The sequence below is a fragment of the Mytilus galloprovincialis genome, chromosome 14 (assembly GCF_965363235.1).
Source record: "Mytilus galloprovincialis chromosome 14, xbMytGall1.hap1.1, whole genome shotgun sequence".
In the NCBI taxonomy this organism is placed as follows: Eukaryota; Metazoa; Mollusca; class Bivalvia; order Mytilida; family Mytilidae; genus Mytilus; species Mytilus galloprovincialis.
The window spans coordinates 16,620,889-16,636,919 of NC_134851.1; the positions used below are offsets into that span (position 1 = coordinate 16,620,889).

Consider the following 16,031-nt stretch of genomic DNA (forward strand, 5'->3'; position numbering starts at 1 on the left):
GTGTACATTGTTTATTATAATGATCCCACATATAAATGAAATGCATGAGCTGTTTCAGTTTCGAAGGTTGATTTCTAAAACTTCTTGTCGTCTAAGAAATAAACAGCGTGGGCGCAAAACTTTAATTGGCCTTTGCACACACATTTTTAGATATGAATAGGTACCAGGATTATAATTTAGTACGCCAGACGCGCGTTTCGTCTACATAAGACTCATCAGTGACGCTCATATCAAAATATTTATAAAGCCAAACAAGTACAAAGTTGAAGAGCATTGAGGATCCTGTGAAACCGTGCTTATGTGTAGAACGAAAGCTAACTAATAATTTACAAAAGCCTGTAGTAACGTTATTGACGTTTTTGCAATTGATCCCGCGATCATGCTCGATATTTTTCTATAAAGTAATATTCATGAAAACATTACAATAACCCTCATACATGTATAGCCTGTCACATGTATTTTAGTCATTAGTATGCTGGTGACGTATTGTGCCTTATTTCATATTACATGCTAAGCCGTTGATTTGTGTCCTTATATCTTGGAAGCGAAACATAGTACAACTAACCCTTATCGGGTTTGCTTGATAAGCGACTGGTACGGGCATGTACTAGCGTTTTCATATTGCACAAAGAATAATATAATTTTGCATTTTCATTTTGCTCCACTTCTTGTTAGATATGCCTTTAATCGTCAGCCAAAAAAAAGAGGATTTGATGGTTCATAAGTCTATGTATGCATTTTTAATGAAATCGTTAGCAATTTTAAAATTCAGATGATTCCATCACGTTAAACTAAAGGGGCATTAACTGTCAAACTCATGTTCACCGATTTGACTCAAATTCTCGTGTTAGATTCGTAACATACTAAACGTTTATCCAAATTACAATAAGTCTGAAATAAACAGCTAACAATGCATGTACTCGATAATATTCATCAGAATTTCTTGTGCATTTAAATCACTCTGCCATCTAATAAACAATTGAGAAGTTTTTTACGAAGACTTCTGACGATAACCTATTCCGACATAAACATAAACATCAATATAGATAGATAGCAACATCTAGCAGTTGGACAGATTTCTATGTCTGATTGATTTCACGTTATAGGTTTAAAAATTAAGTTAATTATTGTTTGTTCCTGTATAAGAATGATTTCTTGTAGAATGAATCAGTCAACAAAATGGTTCACCTTTCTTTCACTTTAAACGTTGACAATCCTTTCCTTTTAACATGTTTAATGGCTGAATGCGACTTAAACATGTGTAAGTAATCTCTAGCTAATTGTATAGATTAAAGGTCACACGAATACGGATTCAATAAGGTCGAGTTAGTCACTTGCAAGTGAATCATTTATCAGCGATGTTTTTTTGCTAATTTTTAGAAACATGACATAAATTTGCTGCTAAATTGTTATTTCATTATTTCATTTTTATTATTGATTACAACAAACTAAATCATATTTATGTAAGCATATGATGTAAAAGATAAAGGATTTTGTTTAATGGTAGAATAAATCTAAAATACATGCAGGCTAGAGGTATAGGGGAGGGTTGAGATCTCATAAACATGTACTAGTATACATTTTTTTAGGGGCCAGCTGAAGGACGCCTCCGGGTGCGGGAGTTTCTCGCTATATTGAAGACCAATTAGTGGCCTTCGGCTGTTGTCTGCTCTATGGTCGGGTTGTTGTCGCTTTGACACATTCCCAATTTCCTTTCTCAATTTTATCTCCTCATACTCTCCTCAAACATAAAGTTGTGTGTGATCGTTTCCATCGGTTTTGAAATTGTACATATGTAATTTTTCCTTCTATATTCCCAAGCACTTTGCAATTGTTGCTGTTTGCTCTCATGTTGTGCTTTTACACTAAAGGTTTTGGAACGGGTTAACCGTTCATAAACTAGTTGGACCCTGCAATAAATGTTTATATTGGTTCACATTTTATCATGCCATAAACTTTTATAGCTTATTATACGGTATGGAATTTGCAACTTGTTGAAGACCGTATGAAAACTAATAGTTGCTTATATCCATGTACTTTGGTTTCTAGTGGATATTTGTTTCATTGGTAATATTACCGCACTTCTTAATTTTTAAATATCTATGGAAAAAAAAGACGAAGGAGGTTATATAAGCCTCTCCAACGCGATACTGTTAATTCTAGTAAATTGTTATACTCTCTATAATTAATTTAATCATTTTCGTCAAGTACACTTAAATTTATATCCTCGACTCCAGTATCACCTCAACAACCCAGCGAAAGTAATCCATACTTAACCAATTATACTGTAAAATTGTACAATTAAATGATACTTACCTTAAGTCGAAATTTGTTTGTAATTTTGTTGAATCTATTTATGCTGAGAGTTAACATGAGAGTGCGCATGCCAGTCGTAGAGGTCACTTTTCAGAGAATGTAACAGAGCACATAGTACACAAGATACACCAGAAAAACAAATAAAATTGGGCGGGAATACGAGTTATCAGGTGGGCATGTTTCAGAGATATGTGATCTGTTACACATAACCAGTCTGTTTTATGTCGATATCATCAGGCATAAATAATTACAAAGTAGTAATTAAGTTAAACTTGTATTCTATCAAAGAATAACTAAACAATATATATGTTCCAGACCGTATGAGTATTTGGACCGTACGCGTACGGTCTGGACCGTATGCGTACTTTTTCAAAATACGCATACGGTCATTTTGAATTCTCAAAATTTTGACACTAAAATTATCATTATAATTTTGTTTTGAAACTTGTCTGTAATAAGATTTTCTAAATATTGTATCGTTTGACCATCCTGCAGCTTTTAATATTGTATCAATAGAAGTAGCACATTGAAAAGTTGCTGAGGTACTAACTGATCTAGTACTATGTGATTTATACATTGTAATATCTATACCAACCAGCTGCAGAACAGTTTTCACCCAACGTGCAATAGTGGCTTTCTAAAGGAAGACGTTCTAAGTAAATATTCCTTAACAACAGTAACTAGTCATGTGTGTTTATGTTATGTTATAACTCAGCCTCCTCCTTTTAAAACAGCTTTTTTCCTTGAAATTTATTTAAAGTCATATGAAACGAATTTCATTTAGCTTTAATGTTATCGAAATTATTAAACCAATACATGCATAAAAATTAAACGACAAAGTAATAGAACTCATCAAGAGAAAAATACTCACGGCTTTAAAGACACACAAGACAGCTATGGAGTTCCATAGCTTTCAAGAGGGACGAAAGATACCAGAGGGACAGTCATACTCATAAATCGACAATAAACTGACAACGCCATGGATAAAAATGAAAAGGACAAACAGACAAACAATAGTACACATGACACAACTTAGAAAACTAAAGAATAAACAACACGAACCCCACTAAAACTAGGGGTGATCTCAGGTGCTCCGGAAGGGTAAGCAGATCCTGCTCCACATGTGGCACCCGTTGTGTTTCTTATGATATAACAAATCCGGTAAATAGTTTAATTCGGTAGGTCACATTTATGAAAGGGAAGGAGATTGTAGTTACGATGTGATGAACATATCCGATATTATTTGTGAAATGGAGAAAATCATGATAGGAAATGCAAGCACAGGAATATCGTATCAATTGGGAGATATATACACCGTATGCAGGTGCTGCTGGAAAGTACACAATTGGAAAGTTGAAATCATCTCTTTTGTCGTAAAGTTTTGTTTTCAATCGACCCTCATTGTCAATGTCTACATGTAAGTCAAGATATGAGGCTGACTGTATCTGTTGTATCCTTTATCTCTAGTGCAATGGGATAGATCCGTTCGACATAGTCACCAAATTTTGAATTATTTAGTGAAAGAACGTCATCTGTATAGCGGAAAGTAGAGTTAAAGGATATTGCTAACTTCTAATCTTTCTTCCTAAGAAATTCCTGTATGAAGTCAGCCTTATTATAATAAAGAAACAAGTCGGCAAAAAAGAGGGGCACAATTCGTTCCAATTGGAATGCCGATAGTCTGTTGAAAAACAAGTCCTCCGAACGTAACAAATATGTTGTAAATCTCCGCATAGCGCTGTTTTCCTTTCCATACATTTCGTGTAGGGAAAACGGTACTATTACATTTTCCCAACTTTATGTTGGCCTTTTGTGTACTCAAGGTAGGTGAAGGAAGTCAAATTAGGAGCGCTGTGATTGGATGTAAGGGTACAATATATATTTTTTTTATTTTCTGCAAAATGACGGTGGGCATGGATAACATTAACAAGCTCCATTGGAAATTGGTCATGATACTATTTGACTTCAATTTTTAAGTAGAAGAATAAAGTACTAAAACCACACATAATTGTTTTATCCAGGTTTTTATTATAAAAAGTAACATGTTTAACCCCGCCACATTATTTAAGTATGTGCCTGTCCCAAGTCAGGAGCCTGTAATTCAGTGGTTGTCGTTTGTTTATGTGTTACATATTTGTTTTTCGTTCATTTTTTTTTATATATAAATAGTTAGTTTTCTCGTTTGAATTGTTTTACATTGTCTTATCGGGGCCTTTTATAGCTGACAATGCGGTATGGGCTTTGCTAATTGTTGAAGGCCGTACGGTGACCTATAGTTGTTAATGTCTGTGTCATTTTGGTCTCTTGTGGACAGTTGTCTCATTGGTAATCATACCACATCTTCTCTTTTTATAAATTCAGAAAATGCTGGTAATGTCGCCTATGGCAAAATAAATAGTACCGTTTTCACTGTAGTGATTCGCAGTAAGTACGTAACGAATGTGAGCTCTGCGCCGGAGATTGGTGTGAACATATTATTTATAAGATTGTTAAGATCCAAACAAGCTATTCTGTTGACATCAATTTATTAGATGTAGATTTTTTTATTATCATAAATATTCAATCTTCATTCTAATAGCTACAGTGTAACCAGGAATCTTAACTAGCTACCTTACTAGATTGAAATTTTAAACCCCTTGATTTCTTATCAAATTAAGAATCTTCACCTTTTTTTTATTTCAACAAACGATCATTTCTTGAATATAAATTAAAATTTTAAAATTTTCATTTATAGATATTTATTTTTATTTGACTTTATTGTTAAAAAAAATTTTCTCTTCTCTACTTTGTCACTTTCTGCAAATCCAAATTTTAAAGCTTAGATTTTCAATAAAATTTCCCATACAGTGTATCTATATCTACATGTATTTTCACGTTAAATTTATGTATTTGTTTATACAAAAATCGTTATTAATTTGTGTATAATTGTAATACAAAATGTACAAGTATTAGCTCCATAGGCTTACATGCAAAACAGCTGATCTTTGAAAATAAAAAATAAAAAATTGGTACATAAACATGTTTCATGTTCAAATCATGTATGTACTAATGTGAAATTGTGATTAAATCGAAAAAAAAGTGGGTCATGCCACGAAGAATAAACCCTGAAGTCATAACATTTTTTTCTACTTTCTGTTTGCTGTTTTATTAGACCGCACCACTTCCAGGAAACATGATATCCTTCCACTTTCCTTAATTGATATCTCCCTAAAGTTGCAAGATTTTTTTTAGGCAGTTGCTATTTGTCCGGCTAGCCGGACGAATAGTACCAGGACTATTTGTCCGGCCAATACAATGCGCATGTCACTATAATATTTGTGTGTGCGTGTAATATTATCTTCAGCATCACCAGGGGGTAGCACATCTTTGAAATCTTTAGTGTTAGGGCCTAATCTTGTTACTGGTAATTGAAATTGTTGTTTTCTTCATACTAGTATATAGTCCAATGTGGATAACGAATAATTAGAATAAAATCATATATATCCCATATTTTTTATATAAGAAGAGAGAAGAATTTACTTGTAAAACAAACTTGGGTAGTGTTTGACTCGTGCATTTTAAGTTAACGTAAAGGATTTTGTCTAGCTGAAAAAGGTACAAAATTATTATGTCTGTAGCTGTCAAAGAGAATTATAGACCTCTTGACAGAAAGTTATCCATATTTTGAGTGAAAGGTGAGAGATTTTTCTATAATGCCCCAAAGAGTAAAAACACTGTTTTTTTATTTTATTTACGCGAGGGGATCGGGTGTCATAGTGTGCTCCTTTTCCCAAATTTCTCTTTTCTTTTCTTGTCTTGCAAGACTCATTTTTGGATTATAACTAAGCTAAATTTCATTCAGTTAGACCTGCAATTGTAAAGGCCTTTTTCAACTACACTTGCTTTGAACATCTTTTCCACCTGTACACAGCTGTAACGAATCGAATAATTTTGTAAAACTAATTCTTCAATCAATTATATATAATTATCTTTTACATCCCATTTTCCTTGTGATTTCAATTTTTTATAGTCCTTTTCTTAAAATTAAACCATTCTTGGAAGTTCATAATATCGTGTTCCATTGTCAAATTCCGAAAACTGCAAAATTTATCACAAATATTTCAGCCATTATCTTAAAATTGAAAATCAGTGATCAGATTACACGCGCCCCCCCCCCCCCCCCCCCCCCTGGGTGCTACTGAAGATAATGTTACACGCACTTCCGAACGCACATTATATGACATGCGCATTACAATGGCCGGACAAATAGCCCTGACACTATTCGTCCGGCTAGCCGGACAAATAGCCACTCCGTTTTTTTTAATCTCTAAATATGTTTCAATTCAGCATAAACTTTTAATCAAACAGAAAAAAATTGTTTCCAGAAAAAAAAATCAGAAAAAAGGAACATTTTATTTCCCTCCGTGTTTTGATAGTTAAAATCAAAAAGTTTGTGTTATTTCGCAAAGATTTTTGTTATTTCGAAAAGGTTTGTGTTAATTCGCAAAGGTTTGTGTTGTTAAAGTTTGCTTTATTTATATTTAGCAAAGGCTTGCATTATAACGCAAACATAGAAAAAAATGAAAAAAACAAAAGATCTACATCATAATAACTATTGTTTCGATCTTCGATGTTCTGGATGATAAACTAGCCCCAACATATTCTTATCTTTTAAATTTGAGAAGAATAACAGGACTTTCTAAAACATTCATTTTTCGCATGCACAATCATTATCTTATTGTAAAACTTATTTGGATATTTTAAAATTTAAAGAAATGAAATATTTCAATCCCTTTGATGATTTAAAGTGTTCTTTTAGATATTTCAAAATAAGTAATTAGTGACAAAATATCAATAATAAAACTATTTCTGTTATTTTATCAAAATACTACATGATAATTATCTGCAATAACTAATAAGAGGAGTTAACCGAAAGACAAAGTCTGTAATATAAGTCTACATAATTATACATAATCCCACAAAAAGGAAGTTATTTGTATAGAAAAAGGTGTTGCTCGTGTCCGGAAATCATTTCTTGAACAAAATCAGAGATCATATCAGGTAGGCAAATCGTTTAAGATTTTTGACATTTTTTTACATTTCTACCTATTATTCTGTTTGTTTTGTTCACACATCGTTGTCAATATAATGTAATTTTATACGACTGTCATGAAAGTGAGCGGTTTAGCCAGGCTGAGTTATTAAACCAGGTTTAATCCAACATTTTCTACATAAGAAAATGCCTGTACCAAGTCCAGAATATTACAGTTGTTATCCTTTCGTTTGGTGTGTTTGGACTTTTGATTTTGTCATGTGATTAGGGACTTTCCGTTTTGAATTTTCTTTGGAGTTTAATATTTTTGTGTGTTTTTTTTTCAAGGTTTTTTTTTTAAAGATTTGACCCTTTTTTAAGATACAGTTTGTCAATAATTGTAAACACAGGATAACTAAACATTTCCGAAATCTTAGTAAAAATTATATAGGAAGGTTATTATAATTATTAATAATTTGTATGCAATACAAAAAAAGCAGCTTGTGACTTGTATGGAGAGTTGTCTCAGTGACACTAATACCACATCTTCTTATATCTATTGACCCTTTTGTATTTTATAGATACACTTTGTCAATAACTATGAACGCTAGATAACAAAAAGTTTTCTAGATATTTATGCAATCCAAAAAAATCAGGAAATGTAATATGATTGCAACCTTTCCTACCATGGAAAAGAACATCTTTTACCTGTTTTTCAAGTTCCGTTTTACACTAGTATTTTTGGGGCCCTTTATAGCTTGCTGTTCGGTGTGAGTCAAAGCTCCGTGTTAAAGACCGTACTTTGACCTTTAATGGTTTACTTTTACAAATTGTGACTTGGATGTAGAGTTGTCTCATTGACACTCATACCACATCTTCTTATTTTTATTGACCCTTTTTTTTATTTCATAGATACACTTTGTCAAATAACTATGAAGCAGGATAACGAAAAGGTCCGAGATCTTAGTACAAATTATGTAGAAATGTTGATATTTATGCAATACAAACAAGTTAGGAAAATGTGAAATGGTTGCAACCTTTCCTACTGAAGAAAATACATCTATATTGTTAAGAGATAAATGAGTTCTCAATTAATACTTTTAGGGGCTTCTCTGAAAAAATTTTGCTATTGCTACAAATTTATAAATCCAGTGATATTTTTTTTGACGTGCCATTTCACAGGGATTTAGCAAGTAGCATAACATATGACCTCGGGGCATTGATTTCTATGTTTGTTTAATATTTTTATCTTCAATTTAATAATTTTGATTTCCTTTTTGTTATTTTTACATTCAATATGCCAACAGCATAAATAAAATGTAATAAGAATAAAAAATGAAAATGAAAATTTCTACAGAGAAAACGTTCATGCGTCGCAAATGAAACATAGCGAAGTCATATGTTATAGGATTAGAGATAATATTGATATTGCAAATATAAAGTAGTAATTAGTTATCAAAGGTACCAGGATTCTTTTTTTATACGCCAGACGCGCGTTTCGTCTTCATAAGACTCATCAGTGACGCTCAGTTCAAAATAGTAAATCAATATATGCCAAATTAAAAGACCAAAAAAAACTCGAACAAGGTTAGTTTCTAGAAACATGTAATGGTACATATCATACTATATCATTCGTCTAAACTCGGCCGATTCCGTACCCTCATCTAACGAGAGAAGCGGATTCTACCGAGGATTGCCGAGTGCATACTATAGATCTAGTGACATCAACCACGTCGATTAAGGATTTTCGGTTCCTTTTTTTACTTGTCAGATATTCGGAATCCTTTAGTTTTATTCATGTATTGCCCTTATAAATTTTGCCCGCTAACCCTTATTTACTTTTCATGATTGTATCATATATAGTTTCAAAAGCCTTCTTTTTTTAAATTTTGGAAAATCCTTGTTATTTTTTCAGTTTTTGAAAAAAAATAATTGCTAATGTTATATGTATGAAAAATCTAGAGAGAATGATTTCCTGTCAAATTTTCAGTTGATTATATTCCGAAAAAATGAACTCGGACCTTTCAGTCTTTGTCTGCTTTTTAAGTTCCGTTTTTATATTTTTTAACTTGTTTATCACGTTCTGTGCTGGTGATTTGGTCCTGTCAGGTGCTGTTGGGCCCTGATTCTGTGCTGTTGGGTTTGTTTACATTGTATCAGAACGGCAATAAAACGACTGTGTTGTTGCTTAATTTTTCTCTGATGCGTCATAAATACCATGCAAAGTATATTACAACAATAATATATTGCAAAAGTCGTGCAAGTTGGTTAAACGGAAATGTCCTGACGCTGTGCTGGTGATAAGAAAAACGGTCCTGGTTCTGTGCTCCTATGTCCTGGTTCTGTGCCTTTATATTTTAGTTAAAAGTGGCATATATTCAAGATCATTGATGCTGTACTGTTATTGACTAATTAACTGTTGTCAGCTTTCTTGAAATTGACATTGTTGTGAATCTGTTTACTGTTATTATGAGAGAAAAAAATACCCCTATTTTTTATTTTTTTTAAATTAACTATAATCTTATTTATTGGCCTATTAATGGAACCCTTCTTGCCCCCTTTTGAGATAAGAAAATATGTTTACGATTTTCGGGATATCGATCATTTTGCAAGATCACCAAAATACGTTGTAATTTATACAATACTTATATGAAGTAGATGATGTGGTATGTTTGTTGTCAATGGACAAATTTCCATAAGAAACCAAAGGAAGTATTGTGTTAACAACCATACGTCATCGTACGACCTTCAACAATAACCCATAAAATAAAAATGTAAAAGGTTTTGCATAAAAATGGAGAGCAAAAATATAGAACAAAGGACTTTTTGAGCGTTTGAATCATATGTCTTTAGCAGCTTAAAACACATTTGTTTGTGAACAGTTAAGTGCTGTCTATAAGAATGACAATAGTATCGCGGGTTTGTTTGTTTGGGGTTTTTTTTTGGGGGGGGGGGATGGGGGATAAGTTAGAGCGAGGTTACAGTGAAAGTTTTAAGCTTGGAATAGTTTCCCGTAAGATTTAAAAGTTGTATTTTAAAAGAAAAATGTATCTTATAGCTACTAAGAATCACTTGCTGTATCTGTAAGATTTTTACAACATAATTTTTTTGTCTGAACGGTTATCAGGTATTTTTTTCGAAAGTTCGATAGAACACTAAAAAAAATTTCACTATTTTATGAAAGGGCAGACTAGAATATGTCAATTTCAAAAATTAAAATATCTCGTAGCTTCATACTACTAATTGAGTATAAAACAAGTATATAAGTTTAAAAAATAAATTCTAAGATTAAATACCTAAATTTAACTTTAAAAGGTCATAACAGTTTAAAACAATACAAATCTACACACACAAAAAAACTGGCCTAGTTTCAACTGGTTATCAACCCGAATCGCTATAGGATCATATCTAAGCTCACCTGTGTCGATGGGTCGTGTGAGGTTCATGTATTGTCTTGGCGTCCGCAGTTACTAAAAGATCTTTTCTAAAATTACTTGACCAAATGTTACCAAATGATTTTTCAAGAGTGAATCTATGAAAAACAATATTCATCAACAAATCACTGTCTGTTAAAATATATTAGAGTTTTTAGTGACAGCCGATTCCATTGAGTATGTAGGCAAAGGTACTATTTTTGGATAGCTTGCTTGTTAGCTAAACTGTGAAGTCATTGTTAGGTAAGGTATACTACCCTCCTTTCGAAGTAGCCTGGTCCTACAGACAGAAAGATGTGTCATTTATCGGACTAGTCTACTCTTAAAGTAGGGTAGTTTACAATGACTTTTCTGTTCAGCAAGCAAGATAACCAAAGATATTCCCTTTGTCTACACACTCATTGAAATCGGCTTTAATATTGCAAAAGTTCAAGCAATTAGGGCAAAACTTACCGAGTAAAAAAATCAAAAGGCCAATGTCTATCTACCTTGCACATTTCAAAAAATTCAGATCAGATAACGAAACTGGGTCCAGCAACATTTATAAGCAATTTAAGATTTTTACCCTCACAGTTTCCATTCACCACATCAAAGTTTTTTTTTTACATGCTTTTATAGAAGAGCTGTACAATATAATGCAAAGAAGCGTTTAAGTCTTTCGCCAAAAAACACTATCAATTTCTTTTTGTCCTATGTAAACTTCCGTACCATTTCCTTCCATTCATGATCATTAAATTGAACTGTAAAATATTTCTTGGTACCTTCTTAATTCCTTTATAAGTCTTATGTAAACAGTATCTGCGAGCATTTGTTGTTCAATAATGTGTGTCTTTGTGTTTTTTTATGTGATAAATTGTTGTGTTGGTACACCACTGTAACAATGAAGGAGGAAATGAGGAGGATTGGTTGGGTGGAAGTGGGGAGGGGTATGCGGAGCGCTAACAAACATGTCTATGCGGTATGGCCTTTGATCATTGTTGAAGCATCAATGTAAGGGGCATTTAATATCTTAATAAAACTATTCTTATTTTAGATACTATATATTGTTATCTGATATTGGACGACAGATGTTGCCCTTTTATGTAATTATGTAATACAAGTTACGATCATTTGAAAACACACATTAAACAGCCAAATGGATGCACAAGAGCTAAAATAGGAGTCATAGATCCTATTGACAACAACTATCTGCCCAATTTTATTGATTTTGTAACATTTGTTTCAAATATGACCAACTTCTTATCCGAAATCACCAGCACCGTATCAGGACCCACCAGCACAATGACAGGACCCACCAGCACAGTATCAGGACATGAATAAATTGAGAAAATGCTAAATTTTAATAAATTGCAATGTTTTTTCACAAAATAGTTTTGTCGTGTGGATTGCGGTGTAGAAAGCGGACGCTATGAGCATTTTTGTTTTATTTTTTCAGTTCTAGATTTTCTGAAAATGAGCATTTTTGTGTTACGCTTACTGAAACAGTTTAGAGAGTCAACTTTTTAATGGTTTACATATGAACCCATAAGAAACAAAATTGAAAAATCTCAACTGTTTTCTTCAATTTTTTATGAGTGAAAACGTCAAAAATCAACATTTTCGTCTTTGTTTACATTTTTTCATTGATCACCAGCACCCGTCAGGACCGAATCACCAGCACAGATCGTTCTCTCGCAGGACAACCATACCCACCGTGGTTTATGAGACGAACGTTATTTTTAGTTTGAGATACTAATTTTTATAGTTTTAGTAACCTTTAAACTTTACTATTTTTAAAATCATGTGATATTTGAATGAAATGAATAATAATTTTTATGTATGTATTTTTTTATTTTAATTTATTGAATGATTTTTTAATTGAATTTGTAATTATTTAAACGATAAATCTTTTTGAAATTGAACAAAAACCAAATTTTAGGAAATGTTATATTTACAAATATTTAAATGTAAAATGTTTTTTAGATGTGTGTCTCATAAGCCAATATTATGACTGGGTACTGATTGTTTTAATGTATATTTTTATTATGTCATTGTATAATGTTCAATCAGAATGCCACACAATAATAAAATTTATTTATTATTATATTTATTATTTATTCATACTGTTAATTTATAGAACTTGCCAGTCTTTTAAAACGGTTGTTATTCAGGAACGAACATCCTTAAATGTCATTGAAATAAATAAAATTTAACACTTTTACAGCTGATTTCCTAATGCTTGCAAAGTAAACATTTGGTTGGCTTGCTAGCTTTGTTTGTGTACTTGTTTATACAAGCTTTGTAAATAAGATTGACATCTTTATAAACAATTTATATAGACAGGCATAGTTTAACCTGTATATATCATATTTGAATTTAATTTGGCTTTATCCTAATATCCTAATGATTATACAATATACAAACAATGCAAGCAAGCTAACCAAGGTTTTGTTCTACATGCATTAGAAAATTGGCTGTAAATCTATTTTAAACTTGAAGTGTGAAATTCTAGCTTTAAGCGATGTTTACTACTTGTGAATTGGATTTCAATCTTATATTGTAGCATGAAACTTGCAATCAGCACACTTGCAATTACAATATGTCTTTGTGGCATTACTGGCATTCTCGCTGATAACTATTATGGCGGTGCAGGAAATTATGGACATCCCGGAACATATGGCGGAAGTTATGGAGGGAGTTATCATGGTGGAAATGGAGGATATGGCAAAACAGGATATGGCGGAGGTCATAGTAGCTATGGTGGTTACTCTGGATATGGCAAGAAGGGATACGGTGGCATTAGTGGTTACTCGGGTTATGGCAACAAGGGATATTCTGGATATGGCAAAAAGGGAGGTTACATTGATGAAACTACTATTTACATGCCCCAACCCATTCCATATGGTGTTCCTTCATATGGATATGCTTCCGCTGCTCAGTACAATCCAGCTGGTTCCACTGGTATCTTTGGAGGAGAAGCTACTTCTGTTGCACTCGGTAAGTAATACTACAGAGTGTCGTAAAAAGGGATGTTTGTGTCATAGAAGAACTGGTAATTAAATAGCAATTTCTTGTTTAATCAATAATACAAAATAGCTTAAGCTACGTTTGAATCTATTCGCACGAAACACAATAAATAAAAGCTTCAAGCAAAAAAACACCTACATGTACATGTAAACTATAAATTGCAAAGACGTTTCACGATGATAAACCTTTACCACTACTGCAAATATTTAGTTAATCAATATAGTCAAGACAAGAAAAATACGACAAAATATAAGAAGAATCTCACAGTATACACATATAGCTGCGATATTGTGAATTCTAGTTGATAATACAGTTTTCCTATTAAAACATTTTTTTCAAACTTGTGTTATATTACATGAGCTTAACTACATTGTATGTTGCTGACAAAGCAGGAAGTGTGACCCGAAACAGACGGAAGCCAACTACAAGCGAGGTTTACATTGTTGATAAGGTTTTAAGAAACAAATGCACAATGTTTAACTGACAAGAACATATGATAATAATTAAAACTCTTTCTTCACTTTCTATTTTTAGTTGGAGGTTTGTTCGTTGCCATTGCATTGCTTAACAGAAACAACTAATCAGGCATCTTATGATAGTTAGTATTGAACTTTGCTGAATACACATTTGAACAAGCAACACGAGTGTTGAAAGAAGGTTACACTCTAAGACTTATAGTTTCCATATTTCATTTCATTTTAGATCATTGAAACAAATACAATTTTGGGTTTGAGAATATTTTACATTGATGAAACACATCGTTGTCAATATAATGTAATTTTATACGATCAACGATATAAGGATGAGGCTTAGAAACGGGGAAATGCGAGGCTGTGCCGAGCTATTTCCCCGCTTAGGGCCGAATCCTTATATCGTTGATATGTCAAGTCAATGCACTATTATTGTCTTTATACTGCAATCTAAAAAAAAAAAACATTTTCAATTGTTGTTTAATGCGTTAAGGTTATTCATTTGATTTAAATATTGCGGGAAATACCCTTTAAAAAGGCCTCACATCATGCTCGCGGAGAAATATACAACAATGAAATTTACATTTACCTGTTGAAACCAACACTCGATGGTGAACGAAATCGTTTGAGTATGGACTTAAATATCAACCATAAGCATAAAACATAATGATTTATAGGTTGCAATTATTGGAAAAAATATTAACAAATTAAATATGTTTTTCCAATAATTGCAAAAGAAACAATGTCGAGTCGTTCCACGCATCGTTGTATGCATTTGAAACAAGAACAGGTTGAAGAGGTCGTATGAATAATTCAATATTATTTCGGCAATTTCTATTTAAATATTCATGAGAAAAAGTGATATCGGGTCAGTGACTGTATATGACATAGAAATATACAGTCAACGCATTTTGACTGCTCGAATAGCAAGGGGTACAATCAAAATCACGTGATGGATATACACACACCGGAAGTTACAGTTGAACTCGCCGCTTGAAAGGTAAGTAGTTGCATTTTCTTGATTATATCAATTAAATTTTGATTAATAAGTTGGCACACCGAATGTCGGATAGTTTGTAGTTTTAAAATACACAATTGTTTTTGCTAGAAAGCGTGCAGTTATTGCAAACACTTCGACACAGTTATCTGGTGAAATATCGGTACTGTGTCGAAGTGTTTGCATTAACTGCACGCTTTCCAGAAAGGATAATTGTGTATTTCAAAACAAGATAGTATCCGACATTCGGTGCACTTTCTTATTTATTAAATTTTATTGATATAAACAAGTAAATACGACTACTTACCTTTCAAGCGGTCTGCTCGACTGTTACATCCGGTGTGTGTATATCCATCACGTGATTTTGATTGTACCCCTTGAATAGAACGAGTGCAGTATAATGTAAAATATATAACGTAATCTTCAATTTGCATGCTCAGATTAAAAAAATATTGTTTATTGGCTTCACGATTCGACTTTCTTTTTCGCCTTGCAAAAGTAGTTGAACCGGTTTTGTGTATTGTTATGAATTGAACCTGCATTAATTTTATTGATATAAACAAGTAAATACGACTACTTACCTTTCAAGCGGTCTGCTCGACTGTTACATCCGGTGTGTGTATATCCATCACGTGATTTTGATTGTACCCCTTGAATAGAACGAGTGCAGTATAAATAGACAATAACTGTTCAGTGTCTTTAAATATCAGCTGTATTTGTACGAGGCTAGGAAACAAGGTGTATGCGAGCTTTTAGCGAGCTACTACACCTGTTTCGAGCCGAGTACAAATACAGCT

The 16,031-nt window shown here is 32.7% G+C and overlaps 1 protein-coding gene across 1 annotated transcript; it reads left to right on the forward strand.

Annotated features, from left to right (window-relative positions):
• The first annotated feature begins 7,277 nt into the window (after positions 1-7,277).
• Positions 7,278-14,715, forward strand: LOC143058037 (uncharacterized). The gene is made up of 3 exons (XM_076231500.1): positions 7,278-7,356; positions 13,304-13,737; positions 14,302-14,715. The coding sequence occupies exons 2-3, from the start codon at positions 13,305-13,307 to the stop codon at positions 14,346-14,348; spliced, it is 480 nt and encodes a 159-aa protein (XP_076087615.1). The 5' UTR covers positions 7,278-7,356; position 13,304; the 3' UTR covers positions 14,349-14,715.
• The last annotated feature ends 1,316 nt before the right edge of the window (positions 14,716-16,031 follow it).